The 18107-nt window shown below is 61.0% G+C and overlaps 3 protein-coding genes across 4 annotated transcripts; 1 reads left to right on the forward strand and 2 right to left on the reverse strand.

The window, feature by feature from the left end:
- Positions 1-1902: 1902 nt before the first annotated feature.
- On the reverse strand, positions 1903-6368 carry HPCAL4 (hippocalcin like 4). The gene is made up of 4 exons (XM_058040225.1): positions 6279-6368; positions 4006-4175; positions 3693-3908; positions 1903-3072 (listed from the first exon to the last, which is right to left on the reverse strand). Exons 2-4 carry the CDS (start codon positions 4165-4167, stop codon positions 2875-2877), a joined length of 576 nt encoding a protein of 191 aa, XP_057896208.1. The 5' UTR covers positions 4168-4175; positions 6279-6368; the 3' UTR covers positions 1903-2874.
- Positions 6275-10768, reverse strand: LOC131093058 (basic proline-rich protein-like). The gene is made up of 4 exons (XM_058040056.1): positions 10723-10768; positions 9645-9880; positions 8739-9278; positions 6275-6505 (listed from the first exon to the last, which is right to left on the reverse strand). Exons 1-4 carry the CDS (start codon positions 10766-10768, stop codon positions 6275-6277), a joined length of 1053 nt encoding a protein of 350 aa, XP_057896039.1.
- Positions 8890-18107, forward strand: LOC131093141 (CYFIP-related Rac1 interactor A-like). 2 transcript variants are annotated; one of them, XM_058040223.1, is made up of 12 exons: positions 8890-9013; positions 11333-11417; positions 11964-12044; positions 14280-14401; positions 15256-15361; positions 15656-15792; positions 15886-15963; positions 16071-16187; positions 16282-16361; positions 16457-16583; positions 17352-17422; positions 17509-18107. In XM_058040223.1, exons 3-12 carry the CDS (start codon positions 11975-11977, stop codon positions 17570-17572), a joined length of 972 nt encoding a protein of 323 aa, XP_057896206.1. In that variant the 5' UTR covers positions 8890-9013; positions 11333-11417; positions 11964-11974; the 3' UTR covers positions 17573-18107. The 2 variants fall into 2 exon arrangements, with proteins under 2 accessions (XP_057896206.1, XP_057896205.1); XM_058040222.1 differs by lacking the exons at positions 8890-9013; positions 11333-11417 and adding an exon at positions 13741-13820 and having other exon boundaries at positions 11959-12044.

The raw sequence follows: 18107 nt of genomic DNA on the forward strand, positions 1-18107 counted from the left end.
GGGACACGCGTTAACCTCTTCGGCACCGAGCGCCGCTCGCTCCGCCCGGTGATACCGGGGAAGCGGGGGGGAGCCCCGCTCCGGGGCACGGAACGGCCGGGAGCGAGGGGAAGGGGATGGGGACAAAGGTGGCACCAGCAGGACACGGTGGGGCAGCGCTGGGGACGCCGCTCGGTGCCCGGTTCGCTGCTGGTCCCCAAGGGCGGGTGTGGGGTTAGGACATCCTTGGGAGCGCAGGGAGGATGCTCAGGGAGGATGGAGCAGCCAGGAGGGGACAGAGGGGTGGTGGGACCCCGCTCCGTGCCACGGTGACCTGTGGTGGTGGGACTCTGCTCCGTGACCTGTGGTGCTGGGACCCTGCTCCATGACCCGTGGTGGTGGGACCCTGCTCCGTGACCTGTGGTGGTGGGACTCTGCTCCGTGACCTGTGGTGCTGGGACCCTGCTCCATGACCCGTGGTGGTGGGACCCCGCTCCATGACCCGTGGTGGTGGGACTCTGCTCCGTGACCTGTGGTGGTGGGACCCTGCTCCGTGACCTGTGGTGGTGGGACTCTGCTCCGTGACCTGTGGTGCTGGGACCCTGCTCCGTGACCTGTGGTGGTCATGGGACCCTGCTCCGTGCCAGGGTGAGCTGTGCCATTCTCTGCTTCATGCAATCAGTGCCGGTGTTAATTAAGGCTCTCCTCTCTCAGGGGTGCCGGTGGGAGCAGCCACGGAGCTGCACAATTCTAAAAATCCCACCACAACCAGCAGAACGCCAGAAGCCCTTGGGGAGCAGGGGGTGCAACCCAGAGACCAAAACCCAAATGCCAGGAAGGGGCAAGGGATGGAGATGTCACCTGGGCAGAGGTCACAGCACAGGGATTTACCCAAATCCCTGTGCTCCAGCTAAAGAAAAACCCTCCCTACAGAGAACAACCCCATGTGGCCCATGAGACCAACCCAACACCGAGGTCCAGGTGAGGGGAGCAGAGCCAGCTGTGTGTGGTGAGCAGGGCTGGCTCCGGCCATCCCAAACCCTTTGGGGGTTCACCATTTCAGCCTCACAGATTTCCTTTCCCCGGGGTTTTTTTTGCAGCTCTCTGCTGGGGAACACCTGAGCTCCCTTCGGGGCGGAATGAGGAGCTTGGAGGGTCCTGGGGCCACCAGGTTATTCCTGGAGCTCTCTCTGGAGCTTTTGAGTTGCTGCCCTTTGAGGCAGCAGCCCTGGCACGTCCCCAGCCCCTGCAGGCTGGGAGAAGCTGCCCTGTTCCCTCTTCCCCAGCACTGCTGAGCTGCAGACTCACACGTGCTCCTGGAAAGCACAAGCGCAGAGCTCTGCCATCAGCAGCTCTCCTAAAAATAAATAAATCCCTGCCGTGCTTTTGGCACCCTCCCATCCCTGTGCTGGACACAGCAAGGGCTGGGGAGTTGCAGGGGGCAGGTGAGATGGGAGCCAGCCTTGCCACATTGATTGCAGAGAAGGATTGAAATTTGGTGAGAGCTCCTTAGCAACAGTCACTGTCTGTGCAGGCTGCCGAGGGAGAGGCCAGAGGAAAATCTGTGCTGGGAAGATGGGGGTGGAGGAAAGAAGGACAAAGATGCACAGAGAGAGCAGGTCCCAGCTGCTGAGAGATGGAGACAAAGCCAGCAGCCCTGAGGGAAGGGCGCAGCCACATTCCCACATGAGAGCCATTTCCAGAGAGGTTTGGGGTCTGGGGCTCCCCACCCCAAAAGTGACATTCTCTTCCCCCAGAGCTGCCTGCACAACTGAAGGGTTTCAGCCTTCAAGGAACCTGTGCTGTCCCCAAGGGTTTCTCCAGCCCCTGGGGTGTCACAGGCTCAGGTGAGACCCCTACAACATTCTCAGCAGTGCAGTGCTGTCACCTCACTGTCCCCCAATGAACCACCCAAAGGGGACATAAACACCACAGGGGACAGTTTATTTGTCCATTAAAAAAATAAGTAAGGACTTCACCACCTCCTAACAGACACCACAGCCACCAACACCACAATGTGCAGACTAAACACCAACCTGGGGCAGGAGGGCCGGGTGCAGCAGGCTGGGAAAGGGGGGGAGGAAGGAGACAGGTTTGTTTCTTGTGGCCTCAGAGCCTTTCCAGGAGGGTCAGCAGGAGCAGGACCCACCCAGACCTGCCCACAGCCCCCGGTCAGCAGGGCCACACAGCCAGGAGCAGCACCAGGACCTGCCTTCCACAGCCACGCTCCTGAGCCTGCCTCACCTCCGTCCCCAGGAGGGTCAGAAACGCCACAGAGCACCTGGGGCAGCTGGGGACATCACCCACCTGATGGCACGGAGGGTGGCTGCTGGCATGGGACATCCAGGGCTGGCTTTGGACACTTCTGTTCTCTGCTGGAGTGTCCTGACCAAGCCTGGCTGTTCCCGGTGTAAAAACAGAGGTGGAAGAGCTAAAGCTGGTGCCAGACCTCTCCAGGGAATTCCCAGTGAAGGAAGGACCAGGAGCAGAGGATTTGGGGCTTTTCAGCCTCCCTGGAGGCATCACAAGCCAAGAAATGGGGAGAAAACAGCAGAAATGGGACAGAGCCGGGCTCAGTCAGGAACAGGGAATGGGGCAGTGGGGGAAAGCAGGGAGAAAGCAGCAGGGATGTGGGAACAGCTGGCCCTGCTCAGCCAGGACACACCAGGGGCTGCAGGGCACCCATGCCCAGGCTGGGACAGGGCTGGCAATGCCCAGAGCAGGCTCTGACCTCGGGGGTGTGGAGCTGCCCAGGGTGCAGCCGGAGCAGGGGCAGCAGCAGGGATGGAAGGTGCCTCATGCCTGGGGCCATATGGGGGGGAAAACAGGGATTGAAACCATCACAGGGGCAGAGTTTGGCTGCAGCCAGTCCAGCCCTGAGCGCCAGGGCTCTCTCTATTTCTGCATGTCACATTGCAGGAGCAGGACGATGGAGGGGTCGCTCTTGGCAGCCTCCTTGAACTCCTCCAGGGAGATCTGGTCATCCTTGTCCTTGTCCATCTTTGTGAAGATCTTGTCCACTCGCTGCTGGGGTGTCAGCCCGTCCTGGTTCATCCTCATCATGATCACAGTCCCCACCATCTTGTAAATGGCCTGGAGGGGGAGGAGAGTGGGAATCAGAGGGAATGTTGGAAGAACACGAGACCCCAGGACAAGGCAGGGGATGGGGACAGGATTGCTGCTCTGTTGGGACCCTGTTCTACCAGATCCACATCAAGCACCTTTCAGGCAAGGCTATGTGTCACAGACATCTTTTATGGAAAATCCTTTCCTTAGGGTTTTTCCTCCTGAGAAGCTGAGAGGCCTCAGGAACAAAATGCAAACATTGATTATCTGCTGCTGTGGAATGCAACAGGTGCATCTGTGATTGGTCTCATGGGGTTGTTTCTAATTAATGGCCAATCACAGTCAGCTGTTATTCACAAGCCTTTGTTATTCATTCCATTCTTTTTCTATTTCTGTTCTAGCCTTCTGATGAAATCCTTGCCTCTATTCTTTTAGTACAGTTTTAATATAATATATATCATAAAATAATAAATCAGCCTTCTGAAACATGGAGTCAGATCCTCACCTCTTCCCTCACCCTAAGACCTTTGTGAACACAGTCACAATTCTGGGTAGGAAAACTCATTCTTTGGCGCTAAAAGGGACCCCAATATGTGAGAAAATCCTGGGAAAAGCAACCAACCCCTGCTGGTTGGAAGCACTGGTACCTCAATGATCTCCAGCATCTCCAGGCGTGTGATCTTCCCGTCCCCGTCCAGGTCGTACATCTCGAAGGCCCAGTTGAGTTTCTGCTCGAAGGTGCCCCTGGAGGTGACAGACAGGGCACAGATGAACTCCCTGAAGTCGATGGTGCCATCCCCGTTCTTGTCAAAGGTGCGGAACGCGTGCTGGGCAAACTTGGAGGCGTCTCCATAGGGGAAAAACTGCGGGAAGGGGAGAAGAGGGGTGGAAATGAGGAGGGGGAACTCTCATTTGGAGCCCCCCAGGCAGCGCTCAGACCCCCCCCAAGCTGGAGCCCACCTTGATGTAGAGCTGCTGGAACTCCTCCAGGTTGAGGATGCCGGTGGGGCAGTCCTTGAGGAAGCCCTTGTACCACTGCTTCAGCTCCTGCTCGCTGAACTCCGTGCTCCTCACCAGGTCATCCAGCATCTCCGGGGCCAGCTTGCTGCTGTGCTTGCCCATGGCTGCCCCTGGGAAGGAAAATCCATGCCAGGCTGGAGAGGGATGCTCCTCCCAGGCCCTCATCCACCCTGCATGATCCCGCATCCCCCTTCTCCCTGCTGGAGCTGATCCACCTGGCTGATGGGTGTCCGTGGAGGACAGCGGCTGTGGCAATGGAAATGTGGCTTTGGCCTTTGGGACAGCCATCAGCATCACCCCAGCCCCTGGGCTCATTTTGGGCTGAAGGAAAACACTCAAAAAGCAACTGGAAATTCAGAACTCTTCCCACTGCCTTTGCCAGAGCACGGTCACAGAATGCTGTGTTGGAAACACAGAATGTTTGGGTTGGAAAGGACCTCATTTAGCTCCAGCCCTGCTGCCATGGCAAGGAACACCTGGGACCTTTTCTAAGGATGGGACAACAAAGAATCTGCCATTAGGGCACATAAAAGCCTCTCTGGCACCACAGGCCATGCAGCATCCAGCTGGGCACAGAGATGCCAAGGGGAAGATCTTGTCCATCTTGGGGAAGATGGGGTCTGTAAGGCTCCATTTACTGCCTAGGGTTAGGGTTTTGAAAACCACAAAGCCAGAGCTGCCAAAGGCATCCCAAGTAGAACCCAAAACTGCCACAACATGCCTTCCACCACAGCTTCTTCCTTGGATCCAGCCTTAGCCCAAGGCTGCATTTACTGCCTAGGGTTAGGGCTAGGATGTTGAAACCACAAAGCCCAGAGCTCCAGACACCCTGCAGCTAAAAAAAGGCATCCCAAAGAGAACACAAAACTGCCAAAATATGGCTTCCACCACGGCTTTTTCCTTGGATCCAGCCTTAGTCCAAGGCTGCATTTACTGCCTGGGGTTAGGGTTACACCTAGGGTTAGGGTTTTGAAAACCAGAAAGCCCAGAGCTCCATGCACACTCCAGCTGCAAAAGGGGAACCCAAAATGCTCACAACATGGCTTCCACCACGGCTTTTTCCTTGGAACCAGCCTTAGCCTAAGGCACTCTTTACTGCCTAGGGTTAGGGTTAGGAAACCACAAAGCCCAGAGCTCCAGGCACACTGAAGCGGCCGAAGAGGAACCCAAAACTGCCCCAACACGGCTCCCACCATGGCTTTTTCCCTGGAATCAGCCCGGCCCGTGGTTGCAGCAGCAGCGGGGAGCCCTGGCAGGCCCGGGCTGTGTGGGCAGCCGCTCCGAAACGCGCCGTGCCCGCTCCCACGCAGCCCCGGCTGGCAGCGCCGCCCAGCCCGAGCAGCAGATGGCTCTCCGGGAGCTCCTGGAGCTGCTCTCGCCGTGAAGTTGAGGAGAAGTTCACCTGGAGCCCAACCAAGCGCGGTGTCCCCCCTGGGATTTGCTGTGTTGGCTCGGGGCACACGGGGGGGACCCCGGGATGGGGCATGTGGGGTTCCTCGTGTTGCCAGCGCTGCTCCCAGCAAACCCCACAGGCAGCAGCTCCTTCCTGCCCCATCATCCCACCAGCATCTGTCACCGTCTGCCATAGCAGCACGGAGCCCACCAGCCCTGGCAGCGCAGGGAGTGTCCAGACACCCACAGAGCCCGAGGCTTCCCCAGCGACCCCAGCTCGGCCCCACAAACCCCCCTGGCACTGCGGCCTGGCTCTTATTAGCTGCCATTTATCATAAACCATGCCAGGCACTCTGCCTGGGCAGACCTGCCGTGATCCAAGTCCTCCCACGGATGCCGGGACTCCAGAGCAGCATCCTGAGCTCCACAGCCCTCAAACCCCTTTTCCAAGCAGCACCCAGCCATGCCAGGGCAGGGAACAGCGCCCAGGAGGGAACCACACGCTCACCCCAAAGCACCAATTGTTGAACAATTGTGCGGTCCCAAAACCAGACAGAGGGGTGGCACTATGGGTGGCACTACGGGTGGCACTACAGGTGTCCCCCCCAGCCCGCAGCAGCACCCCCGGATGGCACCCGGGGATCCAGGACGGGGCCCGGGCATGGGTGGGGGCTCGGGGATGCTCTCCCCACCCGCACCGTGGGATAGCTCCGGACCACTGGAGCTGGAAGCGGCTCCGGGAGCGTCTCCCGGCACCTGCCCCGACGGCTGAACCGCGTCCCGGCCCCGCGGGTGCGGCCCCAGCCCCGGCATGCCCTTACCTGTGCTGCGGGCGGGCAGGTGCGCTCGGCGGAGCCGGTACCGGTACCGGAGGGGCCGCGGTCCGGTCCAGCCGCCGGCTCTGCCCGCGCCGCTCCCGCCCCTCTTGTAGCCGCGAGCCCCCCGCCCCCCCGGCGGCAGAGCTCGGCCATTGGCTGCGGGCGCTGTCAATCAGGCGGGAGGGGCCGCGGGCGGGGGTCGGGGTGGGATGCTGGGGGGCACTGGGATGCTGGGAGGGGAATTGGGGCGGGATGCTGGGACGGGGGGATGCGGGCGGTGGGATCCTGCTGGCCCCTCAGCCCCTGCTCTGGGGACACCGCGGCACGCCGGGGGCTCAGCGCTTGGCACGGCCACGCGGGAGAGAGGAACAAGAAAACCACTCTGATCTCCAGAACCAAACGTGGAATGTTTCCATGGAGATCGCCGAGCGCTTTTCCCGGTGACCTTGGCATCCTGCTGCGGTCCCGGGGACACTGGGCCCGTCCAGAGCTGCCCCTCTGCATCTGCTGGGCCTGGATGGAGTGTGTGGCCAGCCAGGGCTGCTGCCATCCCATCCCACCCCATCCCATCCTATCCCACCCCATCCCATCCCATCCCATCCCACCCCATCCCATCGATCCCATCCCATCGATCCCATCCCATCCCATCCCATCCCATCCCATCCCATCCCACCCCACCCCATCCCATCCCATCCCACCCCACCCCATCCCATCCCACCCCATCCCACCCCACCCCACCCCATCCCATCCCACCCCATCCCATCCCATCCCACCCCATCCCATCCCATCCCATCCCATCCCATCCCATCCCATCCCACCCCATCCCATCCCACCCCATCCCATCCCATCCCATCCCATCCCATCCCACCCCATCCCATCCCATGGATCCCATCCCACCCCATCCCTGCCCTCAGGTGCACCCACCTTTTCTGCAGGGAGGGCTACAGGAAACAGCAGAAGCTGCCCCAGCTGCAGGTGGGACAGGGCTGGGCTACAAAAACCACAAATATTTGTGGGTTTTTTGCAGCAGTGGGGCTGAAGGGCTTCATCCACCCCCCAGCCTGGGGGCAGGAGGGCTGGGACCCCCCCAGGGTGGGTGTGACGTTCTTGTGCCACGTCCCTGTCCAGGAATGAGGTGATTCTGGGATTTTGGGTCACCCCCACAGCCTCTGCTGGGCTCGGTGTGGCCCCAAAGCCTCTCCATGAGCGTCCCTGAGAGCTGGGGATGGGATCTGAGCCCCTCTGGCCGTTCTGGGATGTGGAGTGGAGAAGACACCATCTGGGATGAGGATCAGGGTGATTGTGTGGTCCTGGCGTGTCCCTTTTGGGGTCCTGACACCCCAAGCCGTGGCATGGGGGTCATGGAGGGCTGACCACACTGACAGAGCACCCAGCTGAGCCCAGCACCCAAATCTGGGCACCCCAAAACCTGCGTGAGCCCGGGTTTGAACGGGATATTGGCCCTGGGTTTGCAGAGGGGACAGCAGAGTGTTTGTGGGGCACGCAGCTGTGCAGCTCAGCCGCAGCTTTTCCCTCCCCATTCCTGCAGCCGCATCCCCCAACACCCGCCTGGGGGCTCTGAGCTGCCGGGGCGCTGCCGAGTCCTGAAAACCTCCAAAAGCTCCAAACGCGGCGGATGCAGCGGCTCCGGGGATGCAAAGGGCTGCAGCTTCCCCCAGCGGCTGCGGGCGGCAGCAGCACGGCCCGGGGGCCGGGCCCGATGGGGGAGACCCCGCCGCCCCCTCTGCCTCGGGCTGTTTGGGGGGTCAGCCCCCCACAAACCGCGGAGCGGGGCTTGGGGAGCAGGAATCGCGGGTGTTCATCCCGGAATCCCGGCAGCTCCTGTCCCCAGTGCCACCCAATGGTGACACGGCCGCCGGTCGGGGCGCTGCCAGCCCCGCTGAGACCCCTCCCAGCACAAAATGCTCTGTGAAGGAACGAGGAGCTGCTGGCGCCCACCCCACGGCCCTGAGGGGCAGCTCTGGGTGCCACCGGGCAAGCTGGACCGGGGGTGACCCCAACACTGGGGGTGCCTCTTGATGCCCGCACTGCCATGCCCAGCGAAAAGGGGGGAGTTGGGGTGGAAAAGCAGAAATAGCCAAATCTGGGGGCTCCTTTCCTCCTGGGGGAGCAGCTCTGCGCTGGTTCCTGCCCCCCAACCCTTTCTGCCCCGTCCTGGGGGAGCTATGATGCACAGAAGGTGCTGCCCGCTCCAAACAGGGGCCCTGGCACGAGGGTCGGGTTTGTCCTCGCTGTGGTGGCACCAGGCGGGGTCGGTGCTTGTCCCCCTCCCCAGAGACGGAACCGGGGCACGCAGTGCCACCCATCGGCTGGGGCAGAGCCAAGGAATATTTGGAATATTTGGAATATTTGAATATTTTCTCTCCCCCTGCTGTGAGCTGGGGCTGGCTCCGATGTGGGGCGACCCTCTCGATGTCCCCCAAGCCCAAAGGGGAGCGGCACCCCGACCCCTCTCCCCGCCAGGCCGCAGCGCTCTGCCGCTCTGCCGGCACGCAGCGGGTTAAACCTCCCCGTCTCGCTCACACTTGAGACGTCACCGTCACCAGTGGCGTGGGGGGGCCGGGGGGCTATGGTGGTCTTTGTGGTGCATTCGGCGGCAGCTGGCGCAGGGCGGCTCACGCACACACGGGCGGGCGCCTCGTCCCGCACCCCGCGCTCCGCAGCATCCCCGCGCTCCCGACCGCCGCCTGCCCACGCCGCGGGCTGCCACGGGCACGGTGAGCGCGGGGACAGGGCTGCAGCGGGCCCGGGCACGGCGCAGGGCGGGGGGATGTCCCCGGGGACCCCGCTGGCAGCGGCGGCGCCTCTCCGCGCCGGGCACCCCCGGCAGCGGGCATGGAGGGGCGGGCGATGCCGGGCTGGGGATGCCGGGCTGGGGTGGGGATGCCGGGCTGGGGTGGGGATGCCGGGGTGCGTTCGCCCCAGCCGGGGCTGCTGCAGCCCCGCGGGGTCCCCGGTGGGTGCTGCGGCTCGGGGCCGGCCCTGCGGGGATTGCGCGGCTCAGCCGCAGCCGCAGCCAGCGCGGCGGAGCCCCCGCAGCCCCCGGCGCCACTCGAGGGGGGCTCAGCCCCACACATCCCTCCGGACACCGCTCCCCAAGCGGGGAGACCCCAGCTCCGCCCTGCCCCGGCTGATCCTGGGCTGGGATCCGGCCCCGCGCCCCGATTCCCAGGATAAGCCGTGCCCCCCCATGGAAAATCCTTCGGGCACCGCTCGCCCGAGCCTGCGGCGGTGCCGGCAGCGGCCGGGGGGCTCGGGGGGCTCGGGGGGCACCCGGGGGGCTGCGGGGAGCAGGGCAGAGCAAGGGGAAGGGGCAGGCAGCCCCCGGCCGGAGCTGCGGCGCTGCACCAGGCTGCGGTGCCCAGGGCGATGCTGCAAAGGGACGCGGCCCCAGAGCGGTGGCACGGGCGGGCCGGAGCGCGGGGACAGCGCTGCCCCTCGGGCACTGCCCGCTCGGGGCAGGGATGCTCCTGCATGCGGGATCCGGTCCTGCCCGGAGCAGGAGTGCGGGTTCACCCCATGGAGGTGGCACCGCCGTGGGTCCCCGTGGGGCGGGATGCCCGTGGGGAGCAGGGGAGGCGGCGCTGCGGGAATCGGAGCGGGGCTGGGGTGCAACGAGGCCACCGCAGGGAGGGACGGCAGCCGGGGCCGCCTCGGGTGTGGCTGGGGACGGGGAGCCGCCGCTCCCGGCCCTCCTGTGGCAGCGCGTTCCTCTCTGAGCGCTGCCGCTTTGGGGGCGACTCTCGCAGCGGATTTGGGGCGCACAGCTCCCCCAGATCAGCAGAGGGCAGCCTGCACTGGGGGGAGCCCCTCACCCTCCCCACAGCCCCCCCGGCAGGGATGTGCCGTGGCCCCCCGGGGGTTTAAGCACCTGGGACCGAGGAAAAGGGGTAAAACAGGGGCTGAACCCCGAGTGGAGCCCCCTTTACTCCAGCCCAAGGGGCTGCAGCAGTCCCCAAACCAGCCCCTGGCACCAAACCCCAGCACCACAGCTCTGGGGTCACCCTGATGTGTCCCCACACCGGGCACCATCCGTGCCTCTTCCCCAGGCACAGGCAGAGCTCAGCAGCGACAAATCCCAGCCCCAGGCTGCCCGTCAAGGACAAGGGTGGCATGGGCATGAGGATGCCTGCACGCTGGTCACAGCCTGTGTGCCAGTGCCAGGTGCCCATCTCCCACCCCAGGGACCCCCCTGGCACTCCAGGGACCCTCTTGGCACTCCAGGGAACCCCCAGCACCCTTTAAAAACACCCCAGTGCTCAGCAGGATGAACCTCGGGGTCACTGCGCCAGAGCAGCCCTGGGTGTGTTTGGTGCGCCCCAGTCACCCCAAAATCCAGCTGCATTCAGGCTTGTGCACCCCAGTGCAAAGCCAGCAGTCAGTGGGCCTGGGAGGAGGAGGAGGAGGAGGAAGGCAGAGCCATCACTGTTGATGCCAAGGCTCTGTGCTGGGCTGGGGGGGCACAGCCCCATTCCGGGCACGAGGCCACCCCATCCCTCCCCTGCTGCTCCAGCATTCCCTCTTCCCTTCCCCAGCCTCATTAATTAAACCCCAGCGCTTAATTACAGCCTGCTGAGTGCTGTGGCTGCTTGCTGGTGCCTGCTGACACCGTGGGGCCAATCCTGGCCCCCCATCCCTGTGGGAAAGGTGGGGTGCAGGGAATTGTCTGCAGGATTTGGGTTGTGGCCCATCGGCGGCATAAAGGGATCTTCACACAGAGCTCAGGAAAGAGCAAAGCCAAGCGCTGGAGCTGGCAAAGTCATCCCCGGGGATCTCTGAGGAGGGCTGGGGACAGATGGCTCCACTCTGGGGTTGTCCCCGAGCTGCTGGCAGGTCCCACAAGGGGTGAGGAGGGACAGGGATGCTCAGCCTGATGCCTGCTGAGCTCCTGGTAAAAAATATCCAAGGTAAATGAGGTGAAGGCTGGTGGCAGCATGAGATAGAGGGGAGATGCAGTGTCCCTCCTGGTCACACACCCACACACGGGTCCCCAGGGCCCTGTGGGGTGCCCTGACCCTCCTGCCCTCTGCCCACAGCTCCTTGCTGGCCCATGAAGTGACCCGGGCAGGTGGCACAGCCCCTGCTCCTGCCGTAGCCGCCGCTGCCACACCAGGCACTGAGGTAAGGAACCTCAGTGGGGTGGGTGGGATGCTCTGGGGCTGGCACCAGACCCCCAAACCGGATCTGGGGGGCACAATTCCCGTTGGGGTCTTCCCCTGTCCATGGGGGATGCCCAGCCCCATAACCCAGGGCAATGGCATGACACCATGGGGGTCACCTGGGGCTGCCCCCCATCCCTTGGGGATGCCAGGGCTGGGGAACTGGGGTGTCAAAGGGGTGGCAGAATGGCCAGGGGTACCCCACAAGGCCTTCACCCCTCTTCCCTTCTCAGCTCAAGAAGTGCTGGGAGAGCTGTCACATTGCAGGGAATGCTCCCAGCATTGTGCCCAGCCAGGAGGGATCAGGCTGGGCACAGGGAGGTGCTGTGGTGGTGGCCTTTGGGGGCTCACGGATGCCATGGTTGTGGCCCTGGGGGCTCAGGGGTGCTGGGGTGGCCTTTGGGGACTCAGGGGTGTCATGGTGGCATCCCCGGGGGGCTCAGGGGTTCTGGGGTGTCCGGCTGGTGGCACCGGTGCTGTTCCACTCTGCTCTGTTTCTCTCGCTCAGGTCTGCTGGCCATGGGCAACCTGATAAAGGTATTGGGCAAAGATTTAGAAAACTGTCCTCATTTTTTCCTGGATTTTGAAAGTAAGTCCCATGGGCAGGGTGGGCATGGGGCGGGCGCCAGGGGCTGCCACCGCAGCTGCTGTGCAGAGGATGGGGACAGGCACGGTGTCCCCGAGCAGCCCTGGGTCCCCAGGTGCTTTGGGGCCCTGAAAAAGTCTCCAAAATGGGAACAGGGGACTGGGACTCCATCCCTCAGAGTGGGGCAGATGTCCTGGCACAGTGGTGGGATGCAGGATGCAGCAGGAGCTGGCCCGGGAGCGCCTCAGGCACACACCCAGTGCTGTGAGCTGATGGCACTGATGTCCCATCAGTGACAGTGCCAGGACAGGGACAGGCTGCGGGCTGGGGAAGGAGGAGAGGGTGATCCAGGAGGAGAGGGTGATCCAGGAGGAGAGAGTGATCCAGGAGGAGAGGGTGATCCAGGAGGAGGGAGTGATCCAGGAGGAGAGGGTGATCCAGGAGAGGGTGATCCAGGAGGAGAGGGTGATCCAGGAGGAGGGAGTGATCCAGGAGGAGAGGGTGATCCAGGATGAGGGAGAGATCCAGGATGAGAGAGTGATCCAGGAGGAGGGAGAGATCCAGGAGAGGGTGATCCAGGATGAGGGAGAGATCCAGGAGGAGGGAGTGATCCAGGAGAGGGTGATCCAGGAGGAGGGAGTGATCCAGGAGGAGAGGGTGATCCAGGATGAGGGAGAGATCCAGGATGAGAGAGCGATCCAGAGGAGGGAGTGATCCAGGAGGAGGGAGTGATCCAGAGGAGGGAGTGATCCAGGATGAGGGAGTGATCCAGAGGAGGGAGTGATCCAGAAGAGGGAGTGATCCAGAGGAGGGAGTGATCCAGGAGTAGGGAATGATCCAGGATGAGGGAGAGGTCCAGGAGGAGGGAGCGATCCAGGAGGAGGAGTGGTGATCCAGGAGGAGGGAGTGGTGATCCGTGCCACCTGCACCGCTGGGAAGGTCAGAGCGGTGGCTGCAGCCTGCACCGAGGGATGGGGAGCAGGGCCCTGCCTCAGCTTCCCTGGATCCGGGCTAAGGGCCAGGAAAGGCCAGGCTGGGCACAAGGGGGTACACAGTGGATGCCAGGCCGGGCACAGCCCCAGGGCTCCCCTGGCTCCTTCAATTCCTCCAGGACACAGCTCAGAGCAGGAGTGGGAGGGTGAAAAGATTACAGCGTTATCTGCCCGCCCCAGCCCTGTCCCCAGCTCCATCCCCAGCTCCATCCCCAGCGGATGCACAGCTCCCCACACCTCCTCTGACTCCAGCACCCCCCAAAACGCCAAGGCTGGGGTCACACAGCCCCCCACTCCCACGGCGAGGATCCTTCCTGCTCCTCCTGGCTCCCTTGAGGCAGCACAACCTTCTCCTGCCTCCAGCCCCCTCCAGAGCCCCCCGGCACGGTTCTGGGGGCTCCCCAGGACCCCTCTGCACTAGAGTAGGGGTTTGGCTGTAGCCAAACTCCGGGGACTTCAGAGTTTTCCCGGCGGCTTCTCCTCCCTTCGCTCCTCCCTCTCCATCACCCATCCACAGCGCTCATCACCATCGGGGGGGAAGAGGCTGCACCGGGGCCGTGGGGTCACCCCCGGAGCCCCCCAAGCCCCCCGGGAGCACTGGGGGGAGGCCGGGGCTCCGGCCACCGCCGCTGCCCGCAGCCCAGCGCCTCTTCCCCGGGCTCCACCTCACCACCATGCTTTTGTTCCTCTTGTTTCTTCTCTTGCAGGTTTCACATGGGGAACCTTCTAAAAGTGTTGACTTATAACGAACTTGACCAAGGCCCTAATTTTTTCCTTGACTTTGAAAGTGAGATGGGATTTTTATTTTCCGGTTTTTCGTTCCGTACTTAAACCTGAGTTCCACATCCGCACCATTTTTTGAGTTCTTTGTCCCCATCGCATCGCGCCCATCCCGGACGTCCTCCCCAACCTTTGCCATCCGGGGGTGTCCCCGGGGAGGGGGGCCAGGCCTGTGGCCGGGGGCTGTCGCTCCTCACCTCTTTCCTGGGGCTCTTTGCAGCCTCTTGGGGCTGAGAGGACCCTTTGTGGCGAGCAGCTCCGCGGGCACAGGGCAGCCAGGACTCACCCTCACCCTATCCCCACTCACGGGGCAAGGAGAACGGAGCAGGGGCGAATCCGGCCAGGAAGGGCTGCAGGCTGGCAGGGGAGCCGCGGCCGGGGGTGCTGGCACCCCGCTCTGGCTCTGTCCTGGCCGGGCCCCGCTCAGAGCCCTCCGGGTTTCTCTCCCCGGGGCGCTGCCCTGCAGATGCGCAGCCCACGGAGGCCGAGACGGCGGTGTGGAACCAGGTGAACGCCGTGCTGGAGGAGGCGCAGACCATCCTGGCCGAGCTGCAGAGCTACACGGGCGCCGGGCAGGAGATCCGAGAGGTGGGTGCTGCTGTTTTGCGGAGATAATCAAAACTCCACGATTTTTGTGAAAGTTGTAAAGTTGTTTGTGTCGCAGACATCTCTTATGAAAAGTCCTCTCCTTAGGATTTTTCCTCCTGAGAAGCTGAGAGGCCTCAGGAACAAAATGCAAACATTGATTATCTGCTGCTGTGGAATGCAACAGGTGCATCTGGGATTGGCCCATGCTGGTTGTTTCTAATTAATGGCCAATCACAGCTGGCTTGGACAGAGTCCGAGCCACAAACCTTTGTTATCATTCCTATTCTATTCTTAGCCAGCCTTCTGATGAAGTCCTTTCTTCTACTCTTTTAGCATAGTTTTAATGTAATATATATCATAAAATAATAAATCAAGCCTTCTAAAACAGAGAGTCAGATCCTCATCTCTTCCCTCAACCTATGACCCCTGTGAACACCATCACAGATATGTTTATTACAGCGCTGGACGCATGTGGGAATCGTTCCCTTAAAATGACATGAGTACTTCTGGGAACTTCAGGTCCGTTTTTATGCCCCTCTCAAATACATATGCATACAATTTCACAATAGGTTCATACATATTCTTTTTTATGAATTTCGTGTGACATTTGCTGCTAGTTCTTCTTTATCAGAAAGAATTCTTAGGTCGGGGTTGACCTGCTCTCACAGCAGTCAGAAGGGGATTACCTTCAGCTGGCCACACCACTGTTTTCCAGTTGTTCAGTAACTGTGGGATCCCAAAGCTTGCTTTCATTCCAATCTCGCTTACAATTTCTATATTCTCATAATCTTTTAGCCAGACAATCATATTTATCAGGCTTTCCTGTTTCACCTTCCCCAACGCTCCCCTCGCAGGCCATCCAGAACCCCGGGGACCTGCGGCTGCAGGAGCGCGCCTGGAGCGCCGTGTGCCCCCTGGTCGCCAAGCTGAAACGCTTCTACGAGTTCTCCCTGCGCCTGGGTGAGTGCCCGAGCCCCCCTGCATCACCCTGTGCATCCCCAGGCCTGGCCATGCAGGGTGTGCTCAGCTGGGGATGCTGCGCCGTGCCTCAGTTTCCCCTCGGCCTGTGGGGGCCTTCACCAAGACCTCCAAGATCAGCATGAGTGGTTTTGGGTCGCAGCTCTGTGGTCACAGCAGCTGTGATACCTGGCTGGAGGATGGGGATCCCAGGGTGGTGGTGCTCACTGGGGGCCTCAGTACGAGGGGAGGGACGAGGTGGACGTGCAGAGGGGGACAGGGGTGCTCTGTCCCCAGAGAACGCCCTGCGGAGCCTGCTGGAGGCCCTCACCAGCCCGCCCTACGCCCCGACCCAGCACCTGGAGCGGGAGCAGGCCCTGGCCAAGCAGTTCGCCGAGATCCTGCACTTCACCCTCAGCTTCGACGAGCTCAAGGTGCCTCCCCGTGCGGGGTGACAGCGAGGGGGACCCCCACAACGGGACCCTGCGAGTTCCTTGGGTCCCCTAACCGTGGTGTCCCCCCCTCAGATGACCAACCCCGCCATCCAGAACGACTTCAGCTACTACAGACGGACCATCAGCCGGAACCGCATCAACAACCTGCAGGTGGGAGGACTCTGCTGCTCTCCTGGGCTCCCCCAGGGGTTCACAGGGCTGGGGATGGCTTTGGGGGGGCTCAGCCACCCCAGTGACCCCCAGAACACCCCCCCCAGCTGGATGCAGAGAGCGAGGTGAACAACGAGATGGCCAACAGGATGTCCCTGTTCTACGCCGAGGCCACCCCCATGCTGAAAACCCTCAGCAACGCCACCACCAAGTTCGTGTCAGAGGTGAGGGGGGCTGGGGGGACCCTCAGGGGGGGCAGAAACCCCCCCCAGCCCCCACAGACGGGGCAAACAGCAGCTGGGACCTGTTGGCTTTCAGAACAAGACCCTCCCCATCGAGGACACGACCGACTGCCTGAGCACCATGGCCTGCGTGTGCAGGGTGATGCTGGAGACGCCGTGAGTGCCCCACTTTAGGGTTTGGGGGGGACACCTCGCTCCTGGGGTCCCCGTGCCACCCCTGCCAGGCTCAGGCGGCCTCTCTGCTCACCCAGGGAGTACCGGAGCCGCTTCACCAACACCGAGACGCTGCTCTTCTGCATGAGGGTGATGGTCGGCGTCATCATCCTCTACGACCACGTGCACCCCGTGGGGGCCTTTGCCAAGACCTCCAAGATTGATGTGAGTGGTTTTGGGGTCACAGCTGGGGGGTCACAGCCGTGCCACAGCAGCTGTGATCCCTGGTTTGAGGATGGGGAGAAAAGGGGATCCCAGGGGTCTTAGGGTGGTGGTGTTCACTGGGGCCTCAGGATGAGGGAAGAGAGGAGAATCTGACTCCATGTTTCAGGAGGGCTGATTTATTATTTTATGATATATATTATATTATTATATATTATATATTATTATATATATTATAACATAATATGAGAAATTATTATATAATAATTTATTATGATGATATATATTATTATAGTATATTGTATATCGTATATCATATATCGTATATAGTATATAGTATAAACGATATACGATATACTATATACTATATAGTATATTATATATACTATATACTATATACTATATACTATATACTATATTATATATTATATATTATATATTATAACTATACTAAAAGAATAGAAGAAAGGATTTCATCAGAAGGCTAGCAAGCAACAGAAAAGAATGGAATGATAATAAAATCTTGTGGCTGATCAGAGAGCCCGGACCCGGACAGTGATTGGCCATTAATTAGAAACAACCACATGAGACCAATCCCAGATGCACCTGTTGCATTCCACAGCAGCAGATAATCAATGTTTGCGTTTTGTTCCTGAGGCCTCTCAGCTTCTCAGGAGAAAAAATTCTAAGGAAAGGAAAGGATTTTTCATAAAATGTGTCTGTGGCATCGCAGCCCCTCTCTGATGGAGCCTTGCTCTGTGCCCCCTTTAGATGAAAGGCTGCATTAAAGTCCTGAAGGACCAACCCTCAACCAGCACCGAGGGGCTCCTGAACGCTCTGAGGTGAGACGGGGGCTCGGGGACAGAGCCTGGGGAGTGGGGACAGTAGAGAGGGACCCTGCTGTGAGCTGTGTCCCCTCCCCACCCAGGTACACCACTCGGCACCTCAACGACGACACCACGTCCAAACAGATCCGGGCCCTGCTGCAGTGAGGGCGGCGTGGCCACCGGGGCCGCAGTCACCGTGTCACCCATGACCATACAGCTCATTTTGTACAGAGGGAAAAGGGACAGCGAGGAACGCACAGAAACGCTGAAAACAAATCAAACCGGGCCCGGGCTCCTGCCCCCCTCCCCAGCCCCTTCCCAGCCCCAAATCAGCACCTGCTCCTGGACACGAGGTGTGGGTGACACCATGGGTGGCACCGTGGGGACACGGGACAGGGGCCAGGCAGGAGAGACCCGGGCAAGGGAATGCTGGTGGGGCTGGCAGCAGGGTGCCCATGGCACGGGGGCACCTTGGGCAGGGGGCAGCTGGTGCCCCTGTCCCCATGCTGGTCCCCAAGAGGAGGAGAAGGGAGAGGATGAAGAGGAAGAAGTATCCCTGTGGATCTGCACTGACTCTGGAGGAAACGGCTCAGTCTCACCTGGTAGATTTTTAATATGAGCAATTAAACCCACACTCACCTCTTCTTTTCTACATTTTTTTTTTTTTGGGGGTGTGAAATAAAATTACATTTAATCTGTT

The sequence above is a fragment of the Melospiza georgiana genome, chromosome 24, assembly GCF_028018845.1.
Source record: "Melospiza georgiana isolate bMelGeo1 chromosome 24, bMelGeo1.pri, whole genome shotgun sequence".
In the NCBI taxonomy this organism is placed as follows: Eukaryota; Metazoa; Chordata; class Aves; order Passeriformes; family Passerellidae; genus Melospiza; species Melospiza georgiana.

Bases quoted from the DNA above. Each gene is read 5' to 3' on its own strand.
- HPCAL4 (XM_058040225.1), bottom strand. From the start codon at position 4,167: ATGGGCAAGCACAGCAGCAAGCTGGCCCCGGAGATGCTGGATGACCTG. The intron at 3,909-4,005 runs GTGGGCTCCAGC...CCCTTCCCGCAG, and splicing joins TCCAGCAGCTCTACATCAAG to TTTTTCCCCTATGGAGACGC. The intron at 3,073-3,692 runs GTACCAGTGCTT...CTCCCCCTCCAG, and splicing joins AGATGCTGGAGATCATTGAG to GCCATTTACAAGATGGTGGG.
- LOC131093141 (XM_058040222.1), top strand. From the start codon at position 13,748: ATGGGGAACCTTCTAAAAGTGTTGACTTATAACGAACTTGACCAAGGC. The intron at 14,402-15,255 runs GTGGGTGCTGCT...CTCCCCTCGCAG, and splicing joins CCGGGCAGGAGATCCGAGAG to GCCATCCAGAACCCCGGGGA. The intron at 16,584-17,351 runs GTGAGTGGTTTT...TGCCCCCTTTAG, and splicing joins CCAAGACCTCCAAGATTGAT to ATGAAAGGCTGCATTAAAGT.
- LOC131093058 (XM_058040056.1), bottom strand. From the start codon at position 10,768: ATGGGGCTGTGCCCCCCCAGCCCAGCACAGAGCCTTGGCATCAACA. The intron at 9,881-10,722 runs GTGATGGCTCTG...CGATTCCCGCAG, and splicing joins ACAGAGCCTTGGCATCAACA to CGCCGCCTCCCCTGCTCCCC. The intron at 9,279-9,644 runs GTGCAGCGCCGC...CAATCCCCGCAG, and splicing joins GCCCTGGGCACCGCAGCCTG to GGCCGGCCCCGAGCCGCAGC.